General features: G+C 56.0%; 1 protein-coding gene across 7 annotated transcripts in view; it reads right to left on the bottom strand.

The window, feature by feature from the left end:
* The window catches only part of ANO1 (anoctamin 1), a 202,224-nt gene that overhangs the window by 56,994 nt on the left and 119,494 nt on the right, over positions 1–25,736 (bottom strand). For 4 of the 7 annotated variants that reach the window (XM_035263627.3, XM_035263632.3, XM_078341678.1 and 1 more), the window contains exons 6-11: positions 24,420–24,474; positions 21,847–21,898; positions 18,941–18,996; positions 14,242–14,283; positions 6,891–6,955; positions 5,044–5,178 (exon numbers count right to left, since the gene is read on the bottom strand). In XM_035263627.3, coding sequence (XP_035119518.1) covers positions 5,044–5,178; positions 6,891–6,955; positions 14,242–14,283; positions 18,941–18,996; positions 21,847–21,898; positions 24,420–24,474 — 405 coding nt within the window. Of the gene's footprint in view, positions 1–5,043; positions 5,179–6,890; positions 6,956–14,241; positions 14,284–18,940; positions 18,997–19,518; positions 19,585–21,846; positions 21,899–24,419; positions 24,475–25,736 lie in introns of all 7 variants that reach the window. The other 3 variants (XM_035263624.3, XM_035263628.3, XM_078341677.1) reach the window with 1 other exon arrangement.

Raw genomic sequence — 25,736 nt, 5'->3', positions numbered from 1 at the left:
ATCAAAGCCGGAGCGCTGAACTCTCATCTGCTCAAGGGCCGTGGGCGGCTCCTTGTGGAAGCCGGGTGGCCTGCATGGGCCCTCAGTCGCCTACGCATAGCCTCTGTGACCCTGGCCAGGTCCTTTAGCCTCAGACTCAGTTTCTCTCTCTCTTTTTTTTTTTTTTTTGAGCCAGAGTTTCGCTCTTGTTACCCAGGCTGGAGTGCAATGGTGCGATCTCGGCTCACCGCAACCTCCGCCTCCTGGGTTCAGGCAATTCTCCTGCCTCAGCCTCCTGAGTAGCTGGGATTACAGGCACGCGCCACCATGCCCAGCTAATTTTTTGTATTTTTAGTAGAGACGGGGTTTCACCATGTTGACCAGGATGGTCTTGATCTCTTGACCTCGTGATCCACCTGCCTGGCCCTCCCAAAGTGCTGGGATTACACAGACCGGAAGATGAGGAGGGGGTCAGAATCAGGTCCTTCCCACTGTGGTCTGCTTTGAACTTTCTCCTTTCTGCTTCTTTGGACAGGGCTGTGGCTCGAACACCCCAGGCTGGTTAGGTCAGAGGGTCACCTGGGGGAAGTGGGTGTTTGTTTTTTGACTTTCTGCATACACTGAACTTGGGCACAGAGTCATGCCTGACTCACAGCAGCCGGTGATTAGTGAACATCCTCTGCGAGGCTCCGAGGGGCCTCCTCTGTGCCCAGTGTCACGGGCAGCCTGGTTCAGTTCTCTTCCTTCAGTCTCTAAACATTTATTAAAAAGCAGTGTAGGGCCAGGCGAGGTGGCTCATGCCTGTAATCCCAGCACTTTGGGAGGTTGAGGCAGGCAGATCACTGGAGCTCAGGGCTTTGAGACCCGCCTGGCCAATGTAGTGAAACCCCGTCTATAAAAATACAAAAATTGGGCCAGGTGAGGTGGTTCACACCTGTAATCCCAGCACTTTGGGAGGCCAAGGCAGGCAGATCACGAGGTCAAGAGATCGAGGCCATCCTGGCCAACATGGTGAAACCCCACCCCTACTAAAAATACAAAAATTAGCTGGGCATGGTGGTGCGTGCCTATAATCCCAGCTACTCAGGAGGCTGAGGCAGGAGAATCGCTTGAACCTGGGAGGCTGAGGCAGGAGAATCACTTGAACCTGGGAGGCTGAGGCAGGAGAATCACTTGAACCTGGGAGGCAGAGGTTGCAGTGTGCCAAGCTCACGCCATTGTACTCCATCCTGGGTAACAGAGCGAGACTCCGCCTCACAAAAAAAAAAAAGTGGTGTAGGTACTGCGTGTGCTGGGCACCGTGTTGGGCAAAAAGGTGGGCAGGTAAGAGCGATTCACTGCAGCCATGGCCACACCTGGAGCACGGAGGAAGAGTGTGTGTGTGTGTGTGTGTGAGTGTGTGCATGGGAGCAGGGGCCGGGTGGGGTGGGCAGGTGCACACAGGTGTGAGTGTATGTGTGTGTGTGTGAATGTGAGTGTGTGCATGGGAGCAGGGGCCGGGTGGGGTGGGCAGGTGCACAGTGTGAGTGTATGTGTGTGAGGGTGTGAGTGTGTGTGTGTGTGTGCATGGGAGCAGGGGCCAGGTGAGGCAGGCAGGAGCACGTGTGTGTGTGTGAGAGTGTGTGTGTGAGTGTATGTGTGTATGCATGAAAACAGGGGCCGGGTGGGGCAGGCAGGATCACGTGTGTGTGTGTGTGTGTGTGTGTGTGTTCATGGGAGCAAGGGCCCAGTGGGGTGGGCAGGTGCACACAGGTGTGTGTGTATCTGAGTGAGTGTGTGAGTGCATGCGTGTGTGTGAGAATGTGAGAGTGTGTGTGTGTGTGTGTGCACGTGCGCGCATGGGAGCAGGGGCCGGCTGGGGCGGGCAGGCGCACACAGGTATGTGTGTGTGTGAGTCTGAGTGTGTGAGTGCATGTGTGTGTGTGTGAGAATGTGTGTGTGTGTGTGTGTGCATGGGAGCAGGGGCCGGCTGGGGTGGGCAGGTGCACACAGGTGTGTGTGTGTGAGTCTGAGTGAGTGTGTGAGTACATGTGTGTGAGTGTGAGAATGTGAGTGTGTGTGTGTGCATGGGAGCAGGGGCCGGCTGGGGTGGGCAGGTGCACAGAGGTGGGGGAAGAGCCTGCCCTCCGCGGCCGGCTAGCTCTGGGTTCGTATCTCAGCTCTGGCATTTGTGACCTGTGTGGCCTTGTTTTCCAGTCTGCAGAATGGGGTTGCTGATAGTGAAGAGAAGCCGTGTTAACAGGTTGTCAGGAGGATCTAACAACCAACACGAGTGACCCTCGGAGCAGCGCCTGGCAGCCCTCAGCCGTCATGTGTCACCAACGCTCTTGTCATCATTATGTAGTAGCCAAGCGCCTTGCAGCAGCAGCCGGCTTTAAGCAGAGCCAGGAGCCGCCTCTCCGGCTCATCTCTTGCCCCTCACTCAGCCTCCTCTCTTCTGAGGGCCTCTCAAGGGCAGAAGGAGGCAGCGTGTTGTGGGGGCAGGATGTCCCCGGTCGGGCATAATGCGAGCCCCTCTCTCAGAGAACAGGCATGTGGAAGGCCACCCCCATCATCATCAGCATGTGGCCCAGCCCACAGTGACCAGCTGGCCTGAGGGTGACCTGGAGTCCACAGTGGTGGGATTGGGGACAGGGAGGACTCAGGCACACACCGACGGCCTGCCGTGAGCCCTGCGGCTCTCCTGGGCTCCCCTCCTTGCCCCACTCAGCTTCTAGCACAAACACCATCAGCCCCACAAAAAGCCTTTTCCTGCCAGTTTTAAATCCTCCCCCGCCTCTCACTTCACCACCTTTAGCCAAAATAAAAAAGAGCAGGAAACTCCGTTGTGCAGGGAGGCCCAGGGGTGCAAGGGTGGCAGGCAGCTCGACGCTGGGCGCAGACTTCCCTGCACACTTGGTGGGGACGGGGTGGACCCTGCGGGGAGCACGCACCTCCTGCTTCGCTCCAGGTCACCCGTGGGGCGGGGGCTTTGGCTTTGGCCGGGTTGCTGCCCACAGCGGCTGAATCCGGAGTAACTGCCGTTGGCCTTTCTGGCCATGTGGTGGAAGCGCCAAGCCGGCAAGGCCAACCCCTGGGAGGCAGAGCCTCCCTGCCGAGGCCACCCTCCAAGGGGAGGAAGGAAGGAAGATGGTGGTCCCGCAGGCTTCCTCGGGGGCTCATGGTGAGAATCCCCACCTTGCACTCACCATCGCCCTCTGGCTTTGAGCTCTGAGCCTGCAGCTGGCATTACAATCCCCACCAAATCTGGGCTACTGTGATTTTACCACACCCAAACCCAAGTGCCCATGACCTCATCTCATATCAGCAAACAAAAGGACCAAATAACGCCAAAGGGGAGATAAGCCAGATTCCTCAGAGCTTTGATTCGGGTGGGTGAAATATTTCAGGTGTTATTCATGTATCAAAACAGCATTTAAACAAAGATTGACCAGATATGGTCTTTCCGTGCTATTAAGTCAGTTTCTTTCCCAGCTAAGACTGGCCGGGTCTCTGCAGACGGGCTCAGTGGACAGTTTCCATCCTACTAAGAGTCAGTTTCTTTCCCAGCTAAGACTGGCCGGGTCTCTGCAGACGGGCTCACTGGACAGTTTCCATCCTACTAAGAGTCAGTTTCTTTCCCAGCTAAGACTGGCCGGGTCTCTGCAGACGGGCTCACTGGACACAGCTTCTGAACTCTAGCTCTGCTCTAGAGATACTTGGCAGGAGTCGTTTGAAAAATAACCACACTGACATTTTAGGGCTCTTCTGAGGTTTTAAGCCCCTGCAGGGCAGGGCCACCCCAAATTCACCTTTAGAGTCGATTTCCTGGCTGAGCGATTTGCACACCGAAGGCACTGCCTGTCGGCACAGAGTCCCTGCCAGAGGCTGGGAGCCTGAAATTAACCCCAGGTTCGTGTTAGGAGATCTAAAAAATAGCTACAAAAGCACCAGAAGGGCTCTGCGCGCGGAGGCTGAGCCTCTTGAAACTTGACATTTTTTCTTGTGGCTACAGAGTCTCACTCTGTCCCCAGGCTGGAGTGCAGTGGTGAGATCACGGTTCACTGCGACCTCGACCTCCCGGGCTCAAGGGATCCTCCAGCCTTAGCCTCCCAACGTGTTGGGATTACAGGGAGGCACCACATCAGGGAGAACTGGACTCTTGTTCTGGAGACACTGAGGGGAACTGCGCCCTGAGCGAGGCTTGGCTGCCTTGGGCCTGGGCCTTCTTCTCCAAGCTCCTCACATCTGACATCCCCTTGGTGAACAGCAGAAGGCACATGGGATCTACATTCAGATAATTGGCTATGCTGTGAGGTGCAATCCTCCATTATGGAATTGTTCCTGCAACATTTCCTGGGGCTGTGGGGATAAGGGAAACAGGTACCCTCAGGAAGCTGAGCGGGTGGAGCCTACTGTACAGCCCGAGAGCACCAGCCTGCACCGAGGCCCCTAGGCTTCATGTCTCACCTCCCCGAGTGCCAGCCTGCACTGAGGCCTAGCATTCATGTCTCACCTCCCCAAGTGCCAGCCTGTACCGAGGCCCCTAGGCTTCATGTCTCACGTCCCCAAGTGCCAGCCTGCACCGAGGCCCCTAGGCTTCATGTCTCACGTCCCGCGAGTGCCAGCCTGCACCGAGGCCCCTAGGCTTCATGTCTCACTTCCCCAAGTGCCAGCCTGCACCGAAGCCCCTAGGCTTCATGTCTCACCTCCCCGAGTGCCAGCCTGCACCGAGGCCTCTAGCATTCACATCTCACCTTCTGGCTGCACAAGGAAACAGATACTTTTCTTGTCACATAATGACCAAAAATGAAAAGGAATAAGCCAACCAGAACAACCTCCAAGAATGAAAACGGTCGGATCTTTGTTTTACAACCTTCTCTTAACAATAAAACACAGCCTAGAACAGCTGGGGCTGAGGCGGGCACCCAGACTCCTAGATGGCTTCGGACCTCGCCCTTTCCTCCTGACGGCTCGTGGCTTGATGTGAGGTTTCCTCTGTACAGGAATTGGTGTGAGAGGCCTGTGGCTGGGACAGCAGGAGAGGGCTCCCTGGTGTGCACGCAGGGGAGGGGTGCCGCCTACCTGGGGATGTTTTCATCCATGGTGGCGCATCCGTACAGGAAGACGATGATTCCCACGACAGAGGCAGGGATGAGCATCTGGGTGTACACGCCCAGCCAGGCGAAGTACAGGCCGATCTTCTCCCCAAAGTACTTCCTACACCAGGGGGGCAGAGCCAAACAGACAAGCCCACTGTCATTCAATACCAGCAGGGAAACAGGTCACGGTCCCCCAGCAAGGAGCAACTCAACCAGGGGCACTGGGTCTCTTGTCCCAGAGCAGAGAGTGGTCCTGGGCTGCCCTATCAGGCTTGGGGTGCTCACTGCTTTTCTGAAGCCCTTCCCTCTTCTCTCTCTCTCTCTCTCTTTTTTGTTTTTGAGAGGAGTTTTGCTCCTGTGGCCCAGGCTGGAGTGCAGTGGCACCATCTCAGCTCATTGCAACCTCTGCCTCCCGGGTACAAGTGATTCTCCTGCCTCAGCCTCCCGAGTAGCTGGGATTACAGGCACACGCCACCACGCCCGGATAATTTTTTTTTTTGTTTCTTTTTTGAGATGGAATCCCACTCTGTCACTCAGGCTGGAGTGCAGTGGCATGATCTTGGCTCACTGCAACCTCCGCCTCCCACGTTTGAGCTATCTCCTGCCTTAATCTCCCTAATATCTGGGACTACAGACATGTGCCAACATGCCTGGCTAATTTTTGCATTCTGAGTAGAGACGGGGTTTCACCATGTTAGCCAGGCTGGTCTCAAACTCCTGACCTCAAGCGATCCATGTGCCTCAGCCTCCCAAAGTGCTGAGATTACAGGCGTGAGCCGCCACACCTGGGCAATTTTTTTTGTATTTTTAGTAGAGGCAGGTTTTCACCATGTTGGCCAGGTTGGTCTCGAACTCCTAACCTCAGGTGATCCGCCGCCTCAGCCTCCCAAAGTGCCGAGATTACAGGCATGAACCACCACTTCCAGCCCCCACTTCTGTCTCGTGGAAGGTGGGCATTTCCGTGTGCGATGGCCCATGCTGGTGGGTGTGGACGTACTTCCCCTGAGGCTGTCAGCTCAGTTCCAATCCCTGCTTAGCGTAAGGACTGGAAAGAACCCTTGGCTGGGAGGTGCCAAGAAAATCCAACAGCTCCTCATGTCAAGCGTGGTTGGCACCTTGATGGCCTGAACGGATTTCTTCCAGACCAGGCCCAGCTCTGGTCTGGAAGTTCCCATGGGACACACTGCCTAACCAGGTCCACCCCTCCTTCCTGCCCTGTAGGGACAGAGATCCTCTGAGGAGAGGAGAAATTCTTACATATGTGAGGCAGCTCTTTCCTTCCCCTGCACATCTCAAATCGGGAAACCCCTCCAGAAGCCCAGGGAGGCCAGGTCAGGCAGTGAATGTGATAGAAAAGAGCCTGCCCTCAGGCTGGGCGAGGTGGCTCAAGCCTGTAATCCCAGCACTTTGGGAGGCCGAGGCGGGTGGATCGAGAGGTCAAGAGATCGGGACCATCCTGGTCACCATGGTGAAACCCTGTCTCTACTAAAAATACAAAAAATTAGCTGGGCATGGTGGTGCGTGCCTGTAATCCCAGCTACTCAGGAGGCTGAGGCAGGAGAATTGCCTGAACCCAGGAGGCGGAGGTTGCGGCCGAGATCGCGCCATTTAGCGAAACTCCGTCTCAAAAAAAAAAAAAAAGAAAAGAAAAGAGCCCGTCCTCCAGGGAATTTGAATAAACTGGCCCAGACCGTCAGCCCTGCAGGGACACTTGGGGTCTTCCTACACAAGGTCCCAGGTGAATATTCAGAGCAGTTGAAACCCACAGGGATGGATCTGACTGCCATCGGACTAGGGACTGGATTCCCACAGGGTGTGGGGCATTCTTACCTGACCAGGTCGATGGGCTGGTACTTATAGAAGACCCCATAACGCGCCCACTCTTCATACAGGAGCTGAGGGGAGGAAGCAGTGAGTTGGTGACACTCGCATAGCTGCGGGGACTGGGCCTCAGTGACATCATTCATTCGTCCCACAAACGCTTCTTGAGAGTGGGCTGTGCCGGCAAGAGCAGGCTTCCCTTTTCAGGTGAACGTGGGGATGGGAAAGAAGCTTCTGCAGGTTATGGAATCTGTGCTCTTCGTGATTTGACCTGGAACTGACCTAAATGGGCTGGACGCTGTACAGCTTCTCGCACTGAGGGTTTTTGGTCATCCCCGCCAGACCCCAAACCATTCTTTACAAAGGGCACAAAACCACCAGGGTTTTGGGCAGAGAAATAAATACCAGCGGCAAAAATTTAAAAAATCTCATGGGATGCAAAGATACTCGAGGTTTATCTCCAGAGATGGTCTGTCTGATTAACAGCACTATTGTGAAATAAATGGAGTTGACACACACCGTGTTACCCCCCAGGCTTTGGGCAGGGACGGTAGTGAGTTTGGGGGATTGGAAGCTCTGTGTGGACATGCAGAGGGTGTCTGAGGAAGACGCTGGCTTAGGGCTGCTGCTGACAAAATAAAATTAAATAAAACCACGCATGTGGGTAGTTAACACTTTCCAGACCTCAACTCCAAGCCCAGGTTCACGCGTCACACGGCCCAGCTACAGGGCCACCCTCAGGGAAGGCAGGATGCAGGTACCATGAGGGGCCCAGAGACTGTCCACCAGGAGCCAGAGGTGGGCCATCTGCCCTCCTCCTTAGCTCAGAGCCAAGCTGGGGCCAAGCTGCCTCCCAGACTCAGAGTCAAGGTCATGGCTGGGAAACAGGGAACCCCCTGGAGCCTCCGTAACTGCTCCCAGTGCCTGGAGGAGGGGAAGTGGGTGTGAGCCATTTCCACAGCTGACAGAGCCCATCGTGCCTGAGCGTCTCGGGTAACACTGGGGCTGTGGACTATGGAGACCCCCACAGACAAACAGGACAGGAATGAGCCCAGGTGCACCCACAGCTGCCTCCACCCAGACTCACAAGTGGAGGGCGTGTTCCTGAAATCCACAAAGGGGACGCCTGCTGCTGCACAGCCCCTCGAAGCCACCAGCCTCACCTGCAGCTGGGCATGCCCATGGTCGGAGGGGTTCGTGACTCGCCTGTATCCCTGGCCAGGCACCCCCGCCAGTCGAGAGTCCTGGACAGACCGTCCCCCATCCCTGCCTCTTCCCTTACACTGAAGATGCCATCTCTCCTCCCAGGTCATGGAGGGAGCCTGAGTCACAGAGGGAACTCATATAGGTTGGTGATGTGTGAAAGGCAGCGTGATGTATTTCGTTAGGCAGACAGCGATGAAAAGGCTGCAGTTTTACTGTGTACACAGGGAGGCCTCGGTCAGCAAACCTTGATGAAGCGGAACCTCGCCTTTGCTGCAAAAGTAAAGCAGCCATCGCTAACCTGGGCAGCTTCTTCCCCTCACCTAGAGTCAAACTGCAGATTTATGCCAAGATAGGTGGAAGATGCAGCAGAGAGGGAGGAGGAGGGAAGGAGGGGACAGAGAGACGGAGGGAGGAAGAGGGAGAGACAGAGACCAGAGACAGAGAAAGGAGAGAGGCAGAGAGAGAGACAGTCAGAAAGATAGGGGAGAGGGAGAGATAGAGATAGAGAGAGGTGGGGGAGAAAGAAAGACAGAGACAGATGGAGAGACAGAGACAGAGAAAGGAGAGAGGCAGAGAGAGAGACAGTCAGAAAGATAGGGGAGAGGGAGAGACAGAGACAGAAAGGAGAGAGGCAGAGAGAGAGACAATCAGAGAGGTAGGGGAGAGGGAGAGACAGAGACAGAGAGAGGTGGGGGAGAAAGAAAGACAGAGACAGATGGAGAGACAGAGACAGAGAAAGGAGAGAGGCAGAGAGAGAGACAGTCAGAAAGATAGGGGAGAGGGAGAGACAGAGACAGAAAGGAGAGAGGCAGAGAGAGAGACAATCAGAGAGGTAGGGGAGAGGGAGAGACAGAGACAGAGAGAGGTGGGGGAGAAAGAGAGACAGAGACAGATGGAGAGACTGAGACAGAGAAAGGAGAGAGGCAGAGAGAGAGACAGTCAGAAAGATAGGGGAGAGGGAGAGACAGAGACAGAGAGGTGGGGGAGAAAGAGACAGAGACAGATGGAGAGACTGAGACAGAGAAAGGAGAGAGGCAGAGAGAGAGACAGTCAGAAAGATAGGGGAGAGGGAGAGATAGAGATAGAGAGAGGTGGGGGAGAAAGAAAGACAGAGACAGATGGAGAGACAGAGACAGAGAAAGGAGAGAGGCAGAGAGAGAGACAGAAAGATAGGGGAGAGGGAGAGACAGAGACAGAAAGGAGAGAGGCAGAGAGAGAGACAATCAGAGAGGTAGGGGAGAGGGAGAGACAGAGACAGAGAGAGGTGGGGGAGAAAGAGAGACAGAGACAGATGGAGAGACAGAGACAGAGAAAGGAGAGAGGCAGAGAGAGAGACAGTCAGAGAGGTAGGGGAGAGGGAGAGACAGAGACAGAAAGGAGAGAGGCAGAGAGAGAGACAATCAGAGAGGTAGGGGAGAGGGAGAGACAGAGACAGAGAGAGGTGGGGGAGAAAGAGAGACAGAGACAGATGGAGAGACTGAGACAGAGAAAGGACAGAGGCAGTGAGAGAGACAGTCAGAGAGGTAGGGGAGAGGGAGAGACAGAGACAGAGAGAGGTGGGGGAGAAAGAGAGACAGAGACAGATGGAGAGACTGAGACAGAGAAAGGACAGAGGCAGTGAGAGAGACAGTCAGAGAGGTAGGGGAGAGGGAGAGACAGAGACAGAGAGAGGTGGGGGAGAAAGAGAGACAGAGACAGATGGAGAGACAGAGACAGAGAAAGGGGAGAGGGAGAGACAGAGACAGAGAGGTGGGGGAGAAAGAGAGACAGAGACAGATGGAGAGACAGAGACAGAGAGACAGGCAGAGAGAGAAAACTCAACCACTCTGCACTGTCAAGGCACAGAAATCCAAGGCACATGAAGACTCCACTATTAGTGCTGGAAAGAACCCAAGGTGGGCACCTTAGCCCTGGTGAGTGGGCAGGGCATGTCCAGGCATGGGGGCTGTGGGCTGGAGAATGAGGCCAGCCACTGTGGCCTGGGAACCTTCCAGCACCCGGACCCCGGAGGGATCCCAGCAGCCCTCAGGCATCCATCTAGTCGAGACCTCGTGCCTGGACTCACATGGCTGCTGCAGGCCTTGGTGACATGGATGCAGTCTTTAATTAGTGTAGGTCCTTGTCCCTTGCCCTTTCCTCTAGAAATGGAAAACCAGAGGGACCAGGTTTGTCTGGTCCTTCTCATCCTCCAGGCCTCCAACAAGGCCTGCAGGTTTTCAGTAAGTGACTGTTGAATGAATGGATGGATGAATTACAGGTTGGGCTCTGTGGCTCCCAGTCTAGCCCAGGGAGGCGGCAGACCTCAGTCCACACCTGGAGGAAATCCCCCCACGACCCAAGCCAGCCCTCCTCGGGGCCCAGTTGGTCCTCCTCTTCCAGCACGCTGGCTGCCATCACAGCACCTTCTGCACATCCAGACACAGACCTGCGGGCATGCCTTGCTCACCCGGGGTGTAGTTCTGTGTAGGTGTGAGCTTGCCCGAGTCCTGGAGGAAGGGGCTCACTCCCAAGCACTCCTACATGTTTGTGATCCCGTGATCGGCCTGGAGAGAGTGATGGCTGCCCTGCCACAGCCCAGACCTGCCTCCTGCTTAAACTCCCTACACTGTCTTCTGCCCACCCTCCCAGCTCAGCACTTTCCTTTCTGCTCTGTGAGGTACCCAGGGCCAGGCACCCGGGGCTCCTGCCACTGATGGGAATGATAATGGAGAAGCCACAGATTCCGTCACTGGAGAGACAAAAACTCAGTGCCAGGCTGTGATGTGGAGACATCGTGGGAGAATGCAGAGAAGTTCCCTGCAGATCTGAGTGTGGACCCACACACCCACCTAATCCTCTCTCCCTCCCTCCTTTTCTTCTTTCTAGCATCCAGCCACCACTCATCATCCATCCACCCACCCACCCATCTATCCATCATTAATTATTCATCCCTCCAGCCTCCATCCATTCACCCACCCATCACCCATCATCCATCATCCATCCTTCCATCATCCACCCACCCATCACCCATCATCCATCCTTCCATCATCCACCCACCCATCACCCATCATCCACCCACCCATCACCCATCATCCATCCTTCCATCATCCATCATTCATCCCTCCGTCAGTCCCCCATCCACCCACCCACCCATCATCCATCATTAATTCCTCCATCATTCACCGATCAACCTATCATCCATCATTAATTCCTCCAGCATCCATCCATCCAACCACCCACCCACACACCTACCCATCCATCAACCATCCATCCCTTCAGCATCCATCCATGAATCCACCCAACCACCCATCCATCAACCACCCATCCCTTCAGCATCCAACCATGAATCCACCCAACCACCCATCCATCAACCATCCATCTATCCATCCACCCATTCCCCTACCCATCCACCCACCCATTCATCAACCATCATTCATCTCTCCAGCATCCGTCCATCCAGCCACTCCCTGTCAATCCTCTATTCATCCATCCACCTATTCACCCATCCATCATTTATCCCTTCATCCATCAATCCATCTATCCATCCATCCACCCATTGTCTATCCATTTATCCATCATCCAGTCATCTATCTCTATCTGCATCCATCCATCTATCAACCATTAATCCATCATCCGCAGAACTGTCATTCATTATTCCCTGACTACCCCCATGGGCCAGGCCTTGTACACACTGCTGGGACCTAAAATTAAATGGGGGGTAGGAAGCATTCCAGGTAGAGTGAACAGCTGGGCCTGGACAAACCCACACTGTGTTTGTTGGGCCTGGCACAGAGTCGTGCCCAGTAAATATTTCTTGAATGAATAAGTAACTGAATGAGCTAGTCCTGGCACTGATGGGACCAGTGTGGCTGGAGCACGGAGGAGGGGGAGGGGTAGGGTTCAGGGGCCTGTGACCCAGAGAAGCGAATTCGGCCAGAAAGGGGCTGCTGGTGTCCATGGCAGAAGCATCTTTAGGGGGAGGACAGGCATCCACCAAGTGCCAGAGGGGTGCAGAGGAATGAAGGGGGCTGGACTCTGAGGCTGGAATTGGTCAGGACAGGCCTGTGGAGGGGACGGTCCTTTTCCAGCAGAATCAGAGCAGGGAGTTCTGCAAGTCATGGGTCTCAGATGATGCCAGATGCTACACTAAAAATAACCGAATATGTAACTTGTGCTAAGTCAGATAGCATCTTCATCTGGATTCCCGGGCGGGCGAGTTGGACCAAGTACCAAAGGTTAAAAAGCATGCATGGGGACCTGGGGGGAGGCTGAAATGAAGAACATTCCATACACAGAGGTCCTGGCCCCTGGGAATTGGGACAAGGCCACTATTGTGAGGTTGTCAGGGAAGCATCTCTACCCACCTCCTCCGGAAGGACCAGCCATCGGGGCAAGGGCTGGACATGCAGGGTCAGGAAGGACTGCTCCCCCTGGGGGGGAAGGCTGGGCAAGTTTGGGGAACAGAGGATGATGTGAAGGCCTAGGGGGGAGGCTGAGATCGGGTGTGGGTGCATGTGGGGGAGGGAAGAGCAAATGGCTGTGGGGGGGAGATGCTCTTTTGGGGGCAGGACAGAGGAGCAGAGCTTCCTGGGAAGCCTGGGTGGGAGGGGAGCCTCAGAGCAAGGGGCAGAGGATGGGGACCAATGCTTTGGGGAGTGAGGGAAATTAGCAACAGCCACTAAAGAATAAAGGGACCAGCTGGATGTGGGTGCTCACTCCTGTAATCCCAGCACTTTGGGAGGCTGAGGAGGTTGGATCACTTGATGCCAGGAGTCCAAGACCAGCCTGGCCAGCATGGCAGAAGCCTGTCTTTACTAAAAATACAAAAATGAGGGCTGGGCACAGTGGCTCACGCCTGTAATCCCGGCATTTTGGGAGGCTGGGGCGGGCAGATCACACGGTCAGGAGTTCGAGACCAGCCTGGCCAATATGGCGGAAACTTGTCCCTACTAAAAACATACAAAAATTAGCCGGGCATGGTGGTAGGCGCCTGGGTAACAGAGCAAGACTCTCAAAACAAAACCGAAACCAAAAATTAATCGGGCGCGGTGGCAGGCATCTGAAATCCCAGCTGCTTGGGAGGCTGAGTCAGGAGAATCACTTGCACCCGGGAGGTAGAGGAGGCTGCAGTGAGCTGAGATTGTGCCATTGTATTCCAGATGGGGTGACAGAGTGAGACTCCAAAAAAAAGGGGGGGGTCACCTGGTGTTTCCCAAAGTGTGTTCCCTGGAACACTAGCTCAACCACTTCGCCTTTTAAAACGGTTCCAGGTCAGGTAACTTTGAGAAACGCTTCACTGACCACCATCGAAGAGTCCCCCAGTGTGCTGCTGGGGGCCACCGTTCTCTATGCTCCAGGCCTCAGTGGTTCCCAAGTGGACTCGCCTGGGAGCCCTGAGGGATTAGGCCACATGCCAGCGGAGACTGCTGGAGGCCCAGGCAGGGTTCAGATCGTCCTGAGAAGATAAGGGAGAGCGTGCCAGGAGTGGCCCTTCCATGCGCTCACGGCCACCTGCCAAGGGCACTTTTGAGAATCAGAAAGAGGAAAACAAAGCAGCTACACAGTCACTGACTTTTCTCCTGAAAAGGCGAGAGGGGACACCTGCCACCAGTGCCCCACCTTGAGCACCCTGGGGAGACCCTGCTGGCCAGCAAGTCCTCAGTCCCGTTCCCAGGCCTACCCCCACCCAGAACTGCCCCCAGGCCCACCCTCCCCAGAACTGCCCCCAGGCCCACCCTCCCCAGAACTGCTCCCAGGGCCACCCCACCCAGAACTGCTCCCAGGCCCACCCTCTCCAGAACTGCTCCCAGGCCCACCCCCACCCAGAACTGCTCCCAGGCCCACCCTCCCCAGAACTGCTCCCAGGCCCACCCCCACCCAGAACTGCTCCCAGGCCCACCCTCCCCAGAACTGCTCCCAGGGCCACCCCACCCAGAACTGCTCCCAGGCCCACCCTCCCCAGAACTGCTCACAGGCCCACCCCCACCCAGAACTGCTCCCAGGCCCACCCTCCCCAGAACTGCTCCAGGCCCACCCTACCCAGAACTGCTCCCAGGCCCACCCTCCCCAGAACTGCTCCCAGGCCCACCCTCCCCAGAACTGCCCCCAGGCCCACCCTCCCCAGACCTGCTCCAGGCTCTGACACAGCTGCCTCCTGTCCGCTCCATTAACTTACTTTTCTGTCGTTGAACTCGACGTTTTCACCCTCATAGTCTCCCTGTTAGAAAATAGGAAAGGGACATTCTTAGCATCCAATGGAGCTTTTGAGCCGCTCACCTCCAATGTCACAAGACATAAGCCCCAGCAACCCTCGCTGACGCAAATCGAGATCATCCCGGGACATTTCACACAGAGCGTGAGGGTTGCCCAGGTGTGCCCCCTGTTCTGATAGAAAGGTCGTGCATGACCCTGTTGGCATCCACAACCGGGACGGCCTGAGCTGCCTCTTCCCTCGACACAGAGGGGAATCAAGGAGAGGATCCACGGTCGGGTCCTTGGAACCAGAAACAAAGGAAAGGGGGCTTTCGGGGGCTCTATCTTTCAGGGGGCAGGAAGAGTCGTATCAGTCGAGTGTGCATCTGTCCCACTCTGCTAAGACAGTCCTGGTGTCTTGCCCCCTTTTCACCGTGGGGCATCTCAAGAGGCACAGTACATAACATAGTCACTGTCATCTAGATCAGTGAGTCCAGCACTCCCATTTCACAGATGGAAACACTGAGGCTCTGAGAAGCAAACTGACATTTCTGAGGACGCACAGCTAAGTTTGGTCAGACCCTGACTTGCATCCAGACTTTCATACCTGAAGGAAGAGAAAGGTCTAAGCGTGGAAGGCCGGTCTTGGGACATGGTGGGTCTAGACTGCCTGTGGCTGTGTGCACGTTACCCTCAAAAACACTCAGAAACGATACTGAACTGTCATTTGGGAAGCCCCGGGTAGCTACGTTGACATAAATAACTGGGGAGGAGCAGCAAGGGAGCAGCTGTGCTGAGGTTCAGGGAGTGGCTGGCCTGGCCTGGACAATGGTTTTTTTTTGAGATGGAGTTTTGCTCTGTCTCCCAGGCTGGAGTGCAGTGTTGCAATCTCGGCCTACTGCAATCTCTGCCTCCCGGGTTCAAGCGATTTTCCTGCCTCAGTCTCCCAAGTAGCTGGGACTATAGGTGTCCGCCACCACGCCCAGCTAATTTTTGTAATTTTAGTAGAGATGGGATTTCACCATGTTGGCAAGGCTGGTCTCAAACTCCTGACCTCAGGTGATCCAGCCTCCCAAAGTGCTGGGATTACAGGTGTGAGCCACCATGCCCGGCCAACCAGATATTCTAAATGAATGAATAAATGCAGTCAGCACAGGCTTGGAACGGGGTAGGGTGTAGGACAGCTTAATGATGAGGAAGATGGAAGTAAAAATGTGAGGGCAGAACGACAGAATATGCAGTGAGAGCCTCCCCATGACCAACGAGGCCGGTCTGAGCTCCTCTGCCGTCAGTGTTCTGGGTAAGGACGTGGGTGCATGCAGCTCAGGCCAGAGCCAGTCATCGCTCCAGATGCTTAAACATCAGCTTTCGTACTTAGCAGCAGGGGTGCCCTTCAGCCATAAGGAAAATTTGTGGCTGTAAAATTCCACGTTCCTTAGGGATACTTGACACCCACAGCCCGGGGTTTCTGAGCTCCACTTCTTCTTGACTATGAGCCCCTGAGCAAGTGGCCTGAGCCCCTTCTAGCCTGTTTTTCTGTCTTTAAAGTGGGAACAGACATGCATGGCTGAATAAGGCGAGATGAAGATTCTAAAAGAGGAGATTCTCTATTGGACCTTGGAGACACTTCTTGTGAGACTGGCCTTCTGACAGTAAACACATCCAGTTGATGAAGAAGTTTTGTGCCAGTCGACCCCTAAGACAAATGCAGTAGTGGCCACCAAGAAGAGGGATACATTTGGCCTCCATGACGGGATGAGGTGGGGACGCGGCGGGGGGCTGGCGTAGCAGCAGGAAGGCATTTGGCCCCAGCTCCTCCACAGCGACTATGTGACCTCGGGCAAGTTATTAAACCTCTCTGAGTCTCTGTGCCTGCATGGGTTAAATGAGGTACAGTTTCTCCTAAACACAGGGCTCTGCATACAGTAGGTGCTCAGATATGTTGATTTCTCCCCTTTCCCTTTTTTTTTTGAGATGGAGTTTCGCTCTTGTTACCCAGGCTGGAGTGCAATGGCGCGATCTCGGCTCACCACAACCTCCGCCTCCTGGGTTCAGGCAATTCTCCTGCCTCAGCCTCCTCAGTAGCTGGGATTACAGACATGTGCCACCATGCCCAGCTAATTTTTTGTATTTTTAGTAGAGTTGGGGTTTCACCATGTTGACCAGGATGGTCTTGATCTCTTGACGTTGTGATCCACCCGCCTCGGCCTCCCAAAGTGCTGGGATTACAGGCTTGAGCCACCGCGCCCGGCCCCCTTTTAAGACTTAAAGGGCTGACACAAAACAGGTGGGAGGCCCAGACACGTTTTGGCTTCTGTGCCTCAACCTCCCAGCAGGGGTTACCTGCTAAGAGGCCAACCAGGAGCATGGATGTAACTCTAGGCTGACTTCTTGGGGTCATGGGCTGTGCCAGGCAGGGCTGTCTTCCTGGCACCCAGCCAGAGCCCACACAGGGTGAGGCAGAACAGCCAGACTGGCTAGCTCCTCAGGAGGAAAGCCTGGCAGAGTGGAGGAGTGGCCCCTCCAGACTCAGGGCTTCAGGGCAGGGGCCCAGAGCCACTGCCACGACCCTCGGGGCCTGAGCCTGCCCTGGAAGGCAGACCTGCTAGTCACTGACCGAGGCAAGCTGACTCAATCCCGTCCGAATCGACACCACATTTATTGAGCACCCACTAAGTGCTGAGGGCTGGGGCTTCTTGAGATGACACATATAACCAAATGTGGTCAGACGGGGGTGTCTTTGTTGGTTAGGGACCTTCCGAGGCCCAGAGAAGGGAGGAAGAAGCCACCAGTCCTGGGGAGGAAGGCTACAGAAAGGCTTGGTGTGGGTGCCTCTGTCCACCTGGGGTGGGGCGGGCGGGGTCAGGGAAGAGTACTGTAGCAGAAGGAACAGCATGTGTGAGTGCATGATGGGGCAGGCTGGGCTGGTCAACCCCAATCCCCGGACCTACAGCGAGGAGGAGGCCTGGACAGAGAGGTGATGAGGTGGCGGGTGGCAGATCTGCCCACACTCTTTCCTTTGGGGTCAACCGTCTGGAGAAGACACCCCTGGACCAACTGCCCTGCACGATGTCTGCACCTTAGGTTGGTCTAATCTACTGTTTCTTCCTTAAGAAGAAAGGAATTAGGCCAGGCGCAGTGGCTCACACCTGTAATCCCAGCACTTTGGGAGGCCGAGGCGGGCGGATCATCTGAAGTCGGGAGTTCAAGACCAGCCTGGCCAACATGGAGAAACCCCGTCTCTACTAACAATACAAAACATTAGCCGGGGCCGGGCGCGGTGGCTCAAGCCTGTAATCCCAGTACTTTGGGAGGCCGAGGCGGGTGGATCACAAGGTCAAGAGATCGAGACCATCCTGGTCAAAATGGTGAAACCCCGTCTCTACTAAAGATACAAAAAATTAGCTGGGCATGGTGGCGCGTGCCTGTAATCCCAGCTACTCGGGAGGCTGAGGCAGGAGAATTGCCTGAACCCAGGAGGCGGAGGTTGCGATGAGCCGAGATCGCGCCATTGCACTCCAACCTGGGTAACAAGAGCAAAACTCCGTCTAAAAAAAAAAAAAAAAAATTAGCTGGGCGTGGTGGCAGGTGCCTGTAGTCCCAGCTGAGGCTGGAGAATTGCTTGCACCCAGGAGGTGGAGGTTGCAGTGAGTCGTGATCACGCCACTGCCCTCCAGCCTGTGTGACAGAGCGAGACTCTAAAAAATAATAAAAATACAAAATTGGCTGGGCGTGGTAGTGGTCATCTGTAGCCCCAGCTCCTTGGGAGACTGAGGCAGGAGAATTGCTTGAACCCAGCAGGCGGAGGTTGCAGTGAGCTGAGATCGAGTCATTGCACTCCAGGCTGGGCAACAGAGTGGCGAGACTCTATCTCAAAAAAAATAAATAAATAAAAAGTAAAAAAACAGAAGAGGAGAATTAGGGCAAGTGGCGATTCTTCCTGACCCACAGATGGGGACACTGAGGCTCAGTAAGACAAGGGGCTGACTCCACCACTCAAGGCCGAGGTGCGGGTTTAAGTGGCCGGGACTAGAATCTGGGTCCCCTTAGTGCCAGGCCTGTCCCTTCTCTCCTGCTTCTTGGCCCCTGGCCCTTGCACATTTGCAGTTTCAGAGCTCCTCTGTCCGGCATTCCCACACTACGCCAGCCCGGAGGTCCATTCCCAGCACCCTGCTGAACTTGAGTGCCTGTTTCCATAGGGACAAGAAGAAGACAGTCCTTTCTCTCTCTCCACCCCAAGCCAGCCACGGACACAGGCTATATTTGTCAACGGGAGGCCAGTGGGATCTGGAGATTCAGCTCAGGATGCTGGCCACTGCTCTGCAGAAATAGACAGGCACAGATCTCTCGTCACTCTGCCAGGGCCCCAGGCCAGCGGGGGTCGAGGAGACCAAGCCGGGAAGAGATTGTGCGGACTTGCTGGGCTGGCTGTGAGGTTCAGAGAAGGCTGTCACCCATGCCCCTGTTTCGGTGGGATTGTTCTGCAAGAAAAGATGGCCCTGTGTGTGACTTTCCGTGCGTTGCACGGGGAACAGGGAAGGCCTGTGTATGGTTGACATTTACAGTGAGAGCCAAGCAGGAAACTGTGACCACAGGGTAATTACAGCTCCCGGGGGGTGTGGCCCGGCAGGATTTGGGGAGTCAAATGACGCAGAGATAAACCGTGTGTCGAGTTTACTCACATCGTGCAGTGGGTATGCGGCCGCGTACACACCATTGGCCAGCAGGCTCGTGATGCCTTAAAAACAGAGGCAGAGAGAAGGTTATGGGGCAGGCAGGTCTCCGCTTCACATTTTAAAGTCACAGCGGTCACGGGGCCGTCTCAGCCACCAAAAGCTTCTCAAAGTGAAACGAACCTGACCACACAGAGCCCGGACACCTTTCTGGGATTTCTTCCCCAGGAATGACAGGGCGCAGCTGGGTTATTGATCTACCGGCTAGGAGATGACGAAACACATGCTCGATTGGCAGAATTAGGAAGACAGAGAAAACCCCAAGAGGCGGCTCCGTCTCAGAGGCAGGCGGTGTGAGCGGACCGGACCGTGGCCTCGCTCTGTTGCCCCCAAGCCTCCGATTCACCGGTTCCCCCCACCTGTCCGAGGGCAAGCCTGCAGATGGGGAAGGTGGATTGTAAGTGGTTAGAGAAGCTGAATCATGAGGAAATATACGGATGGAAAAATTGATGGTGTCAGAAAACACACATACAATTTGGAATTAGATTTTAGGTTGATTGGGAAAGCCGGAGGAGGCCCACACTTACCATACTTCCCACATTTCCGCCTTTTACTTAGAAGGGCGGAGTCCTTCTTTCTTCCCTCGCCTTGCCCTGTTTATACATTGGCTATTAGTGACGTGAAGGGCCGGAGAGGATCAGAGCCACATTTGGGGCAGCAGGCGCCGGTGGCCAGCAGTTCCGGCGGACTCACGGCCGTCCAGTGCTCCCGGAAGCGGTGGAATGCTGGTGAGGCCCCTTTTCAGGTGACCCCCAGGGCCTGCACTGGGCATGCTATAAAAACACCACACCTGTGTGTCCTAACAGGTGCGAATGCAGGCGTCCAGCCCAGGAGACTGCGAGAGAGGGTGGGACAGCCAGGGCCAAGTGTGGGGAAGGGGCTCCTGGAAATCTGATCTTGCTCCAAACACATCACGGGGGCCCCGCATGGGGGCGTTCCCATGGGACCCTGTGCTGCTCACGGAACCCTCCGCCTGGCTGACGAGGCCTCCTAAGCGTCAGGTTTTCACAGCAGCCTGGGCAACCCACCCTCTGAGACTCCACCTGCTAGCGCTGGGAAAATGACTCCAGAAATCTCATTGAAAATGAGCCATCTCTGTGGTCAGTGACCTGGAATAATCAGGGCACCTGAAGGATACTCAGAGGAAGGGGCTTCAGCCACACCTGTGAGTGAAAAGTTTGTCTGCAATAGAAAGTGGACCTGGGGCCTGATCCAGGCTCCTTGGGGCCTCCTTCCTGTTGCTGGGACGCTCCAAAGCTGGTGCTGCCTGCCGCAGGGCCTTTACACGCACTGCTCCTCTATCTGGAAGGCCTCCCTCAGCACAGTTCCTAAATCCCCTGCTCATCCTGCAGGACTAAGGGACACAGCCTGGGGGATGACGGGAATCCTCCCTACTTGAGGATGAATTTAGTGGCGGTGAACTCTCAGACAAGGTGCCACAGTGAAGCAGGGCTGAAGAGGAGGACCCACATCTATCTGCCCCGTCGCCAGGTGCAGGGAACCAGCCCTGCCACAAAACCGGTGGGAACACGGAGACCCTGTGTCCCCAGGGACCAGAGAGTCAGCCCGGACTGTGCAGCCCAAGGAATCCTGGACTTGTACTGCAAGCACACACGTTTCTACTGAAAGAAACACTGCAGGGACCCGGTGGGGAAACTGAAGTCCGAGACCCAGCCTGGGACCAAAAGCATGCCTCCTCCTTACCTCTAGTGACCTTTCCAAGGGTTTGCCCTGGCAGCGGTGACCTAGAGGAGCAATTTCAAAAACCCAAACTCCCGACGTTACCTTCCTTTCTGCCTGAGCTTGATGCACTCCAGAGGTCCTCAGTCCTCTGGACCCTGGATGGGACTCCTCCACATTCCCGTTGACTTAGGACATGGACTTAGAGATTTTAGGCCTGCCAGGGTATCCCTGTGAGTTACCACGGGCCACATGATTGGGGGCCAAGCAGCCACCAGAGGTGGTCGAGGGTTCATTTTCTGTCTCCTGGGCCTGACCCTGGGAATTCAAGTCCCGAGCCCGTGACTCCCACTGCTTTCCATTTTACTTCCACCATGGGAAGCCAAGGCAGCAAGACGGTCCCTCTTGTATGCACAGACTCCAGCTCTCACCAGACCTGTGTGTTCCCCTGGGAGCCCTGGCCTCGTCATTTTAGAGGCTTCTACCGAGTGCTGGATGCTACCCTATAGCGCGGCTCTCAGCAGGGCATAAAACGGCTCCAGAAGGAGGGGAGGAAAGGCTGGAAAAGGCTCTGCAATGTTTTGGCTTTCACAAACTGCCTGCAGCTGTGGGCAAGGGACCCACTGTGGTGGATGGTCCCCAGCTACAGAATTTAACTGGGAAGATTTCATATCTATGGCTTAAAGGGTTCTGTAAACGGGCAGCCAGGGAGTCTGGTCAGGATGGTTTTGTGGCAGCTTCAGCAAATAGGCTGTACCTGGTGGTGCCTGGTCAGGGCAAGTGCTTTCAGTAAGCCCTGGTGTGCCTTGAAGGGTCCAGAACAGCTGCACGGTGACCCCCACCCCAAACTCTGATTATTTCCCGCTGGACTGTGGGGGTCAAGAGAGGGCCCAGAACCCTTGGTCAGCCCTAGCACTTGTCTGTTGCCAGCCTGGATTTACCACCTCTGCCGGGAGAGCCTGAGCACACGCTACCTTTGTACTGAAACGTGCGGGGCCGTAAAACTGCACTCTAGGCTCCCAACCCAGCCCTCCAGCCTGAAACTGTCACACAGGCTTAAATCAAAACCCTCTTCAACACCCCAGGCCCGCTGCCCAACCTCCCACAGAGATGGCTCGGAGTGAGATTCCCACTTGGAAAGCAACGCTGATCTCAAGCCCCAAACACGTGCTTACCCATGCTGTACTTGGCTTTGGTACACGTCGTTCTCTTCAAGATCTCATAGACCTATTGCAGAGACAAGACGGAGGGTGAGCAGTTGCTTCAGGCACGTCCCTCCAGCAGAAACGGTCCATCTGCTGTGGTTGCAGCGGACCTGGTTACCCATGACGCCCTCCTTGAGCTGTTTTCCAAGGAAGGACAGTGGCCTTTATTCAGGGACCGTGGGCCCAGCTTGGGATTCTCAACAATGTCAGAGGCTTGAGGTCCTCAGGGAGAAATAGCTGCACCTGCAGGCCCCATCTTTCACTTCCCAACATGGGAGGCATGGCTGCTGACCCCCGCGAAGCAATGGAGGGCCCTCCTGGGCCTAGTGCTGGTGTCCTGAGTCACAGCTGGGCCCCGTACCTGGCCTGGTGGGTTGACAGTCCCCTCGTGCTGAGAGATGAGTTAGAACAGCACCGCTTAGGGACACAATCCTGAATGTTCTAGGACCCTGAGGGATGGGCGGGGGCAGGCCTTGGGATCCATTCCCCACGGCTGTGGCAGGAGATGGCCGCCATCGGGCTCTGGGCTCCCAGTGCCTGGGCCGAGCCCTGCTGCAGGGATCCCACCCCGGGTGCGTGCCCCTTGGCTAGTGAAATGTCTTGTTTGGTGGCCTCGGCAGCTCTGGCTCAGGAGTCCGTCTGCCTGGACCCGGGCGCCGGCTCTGCCCATTGCAGCTGTGAGAGTTTGGACCAATGCCATCGCCACCCCCTGCTTCAGTTTTTCTATGTGTAAACTGGGGTAAGAACGACTGGTCCTGCTGCACAGATGTGCATGTCAGAGCACACAGATCCTGCCTCCGGTCTCTCGGGCAAGGCCAGCGTCCTTCCAGGGCCCCCCAAGCCCAGGGGGTCGGAGCTCTTCCCCTTCACCTCCGTGGGACCCACTTCTGCAGCCGCAGGGCCTCTGCCCTGGTTGGTCCTTCTCCCAGAAACACGTGTCCCCTTTAGATCGGAATAGCTCCAGCGTCCCTCTAACGTCCTGGCCCTAAAGCCACCACCCTCCCGGTGGCTCTGTCTTCTAGCTCACCTTTTGCCTCCCCACCTGCCGGATTAGAAATGCGCTCAGCCCCTCTTTCCTCGAACCAGGCTTGGACACACAGCAGGTGCCCAACACATCCCTGCTAAGTGAAGGAAGGAATCGCCCACTCAGCTGCTCTCAATGGCTCCCTCCCCATCATCCCTCAGATCTAAGCGGTCCTGACCTTGCTGATTCTCCTGTAACCACCTCCTCCCTTCCATGCACAGCTGTGGCTCCCATTCATGACCACTGCCATGAGCCCTCCTCCACCAGTCATCTGGCCTCCTGCAGCTGGCCTCTGGTAGTGATCCTTCTAGAACAGATCTGACCACACCCTCAACTGTGCTCCACAACCTTCTATGGCTCCCCAGTGCTTACAGGCCAAAAGTCTAAGACCCAAGACAAGCACAGTGGGCCCATCACTATCAAGCACTGCTGGTCTCTGACTCCTACCCACTTGTACACTGGGCCACCCCAATGCCAGGACAGAGTGAACGGTATGGAGGAGAGGAGTGGGGAAGGGCTGTCACTCTTCCACACCTTTGCCTAGAACCTCAGCCAACCCTGCATGCTCTTGGATTTTGATGACTATTAGGCCTGACTAACCAAGGCCAACGCTATGAACTCTCAGTTTCTTTGGAGCACGTTGGCTGTTTCGAAACTGGCTTCCGGGGTCTCTGGGAGAAAGTGCCCTGGCCCAGATCTGCCTATCCCAGCAGTGGCTCAGAACCCCGTGCTGGGGTGACCTGCACCTCCCTGCTGCTGGCTGCCTTCCAGTCTCAGGTGGTGGCCATGACCATGAGGAGCAGTCGCCTGGACAAGGTCACCCCGGTTGCCTCCTCCCAGCCCTCCGTCTCTGCCCGGCCAGGCTGGGCTTTCTGGGCAAGGAAGAGAGAACACGGCAGCAGTTTGGCTGCCAGGTGCATTTCTTGTTTCGATAGAATTTGGGTCCTGAGCCAGGCACAGCCCCAGCTTGGCTGGTGGACAGGTTGGCGGCCGATGGATAAACACACAGCCAGCGCCTTGAGTAGGGCAGGGTGGCCTGGTCAGAATTCAAACCTCGGTTGGCTCCTCTGGAAAAGGCCTGGGAAGAGATTCTAACCCACATGCCTTCTCCTCCCCCACCCCCTCCCTCCTGCCTCCACCTCCCTGCTCCAAAAGCCCCCAATTGTGGCCTGATAGTCAGGCCCACACAACCCCACCACGAGGGGGTGAGGAGGCTCTGAGGCATGTGCTGGGAGCTGCAGACACCGGAACACCGACCTCTGAAATCGCTCCGGGGGACTGGCTTCCCTCCTGCTTTCCCAAGCTCCATGCTTACTCCCTTCCTCCGAGCTGCCCCAGCCTGGGGCACGGCCATCCCCTGGGCCCCTCGCTGCCCTCTCCCTTTCATTATTCTAATTATTTCTGTCACAGACAATTAGAGCCGGCTTCCACCGGGAGGAGTTTCACCAAAATGAAATTATCATCTGCTTCCCCAGGGCCACCTTGCCGGGAGCCGTTTCCAGGCGCCTGTGATACTCACAATCGTGCTCCGGGTTTTGCTGTCGAAAAAGGAATCCTTATCAGACAGGTCAAATCTGTGGAAATACGGGAAGGAAATAAGATACGGTTCAGTTCTCTAGGTTTCAAGGCCCTGGGAAACCACACTGTCCCCATTAGCGGTGACCCTGAAATGGAGGGAACTCTGTCTGCACAGCACGTATGACCCGTCCACCCCTGGGCCTTCGGGATGGTCTGTTTTACCGCCCCTGCTCCTGGGCGAGGCCTGAGACCCACACAGATGGGAAGTGACCTGAGAGGCAAATATGGTCAGACCCCCCAACCCCCATCCCCATCCCCCACAGCCCCCCACAGACCCCATCCCCACCCCCACCCCCATCCCCCACAGCCCCCCCCACAGACCCATCCCCCACCCCCCACAGCCCCCCACATACCCCATCCCCCACCCCCATCCCCCATCCCCCACCCCCATCCCCCACAGCCCCCACAGCCCCCACAGCCCCCCTGGAAGATCCCAGCTTCCTTTTGATGACATCTTCAGCAGGCAGTTTTTAAAGTCTCTGCTTCAACAAGGAGGGGGACAGGGCAGTATCACCACTACCATCAGACAGTTCCAACCTTGAAAACAATCTCCCTGGACTTCTAATGGTTTGGGTCCTGATGGGCAGCACAAGGATTGCCTGAGGCTTCCTGAGGGTGGAGGGGTATCTTGAACACACTCCCTGGTCTCCAAGGCACTTGGGGGAGAGCTGGGGAGGGCAGCTGGGCAGCTTCCATCTCCATGGGTCTGGAGGTGAGCCCAGCCCTGGCCAGGCAGCGGGGCTGACGGAGGTGGCTCAGGGCAGAGATGGGGAGGTGGGCAGGGATCCTGGAAGGAGGGCAGTTTCCTCTAGTGCCCCAAGCCCCCGTTCTGGAGCTGGAGGAGAGGGCTGGGCTTGGGGGTGCTTCCTTCCCTCTGGGGGAATGCCCTGTCCGCTCTAGGAATTAGGACCTGGTAAATGCATCCACTGATGCTCATGGCTCCACCCCTCCTACATTAACAAGCAAGGACCCCTGTGGGCCGGGGCACCTGTTCGTCCTCCCTGTTCACTCCTCCAGGCCCCCTGACCCCGTGAGGAACACTGTCTAGGAGCTCTCCTCCCCCTTAGAGCTTCCATCCAAAGTCCCTCTGGGTTCCCATGGCTCAAGCTTTCTATTCCCGCCTCTGCCCACGCTCCAGCTCTGCCAGTGAGGCCAGCAGAGGCCTTGCAGTCACTGCTGACCCAGGTGGCTACGCCCTACTGACCCTTGGGAACGGGGGAGGGGGTAAGGTTCCAGAATAGGCGTGGCTCTGCCAGGC

This window comes from Callithrix jacchus, chromosome 10 (genome assembly GCF_049354715.1).
Source record: "Callithrix jacchus isolate 240 chromosome 10, calJac240_pri, whole genome shotgun sequence".
Classification (NCBI taxonomy): Eukaryota; Metazoa; Chordata; class Mammalia; order Primates; family Cebidae; genus Callithrix; species Callithrix jacchus.
The sequence above is the reverse complement of the archived record's forward strand: the minus strand, read 5'-3'. Positions and strand labels throughout refer to the sequence as shown.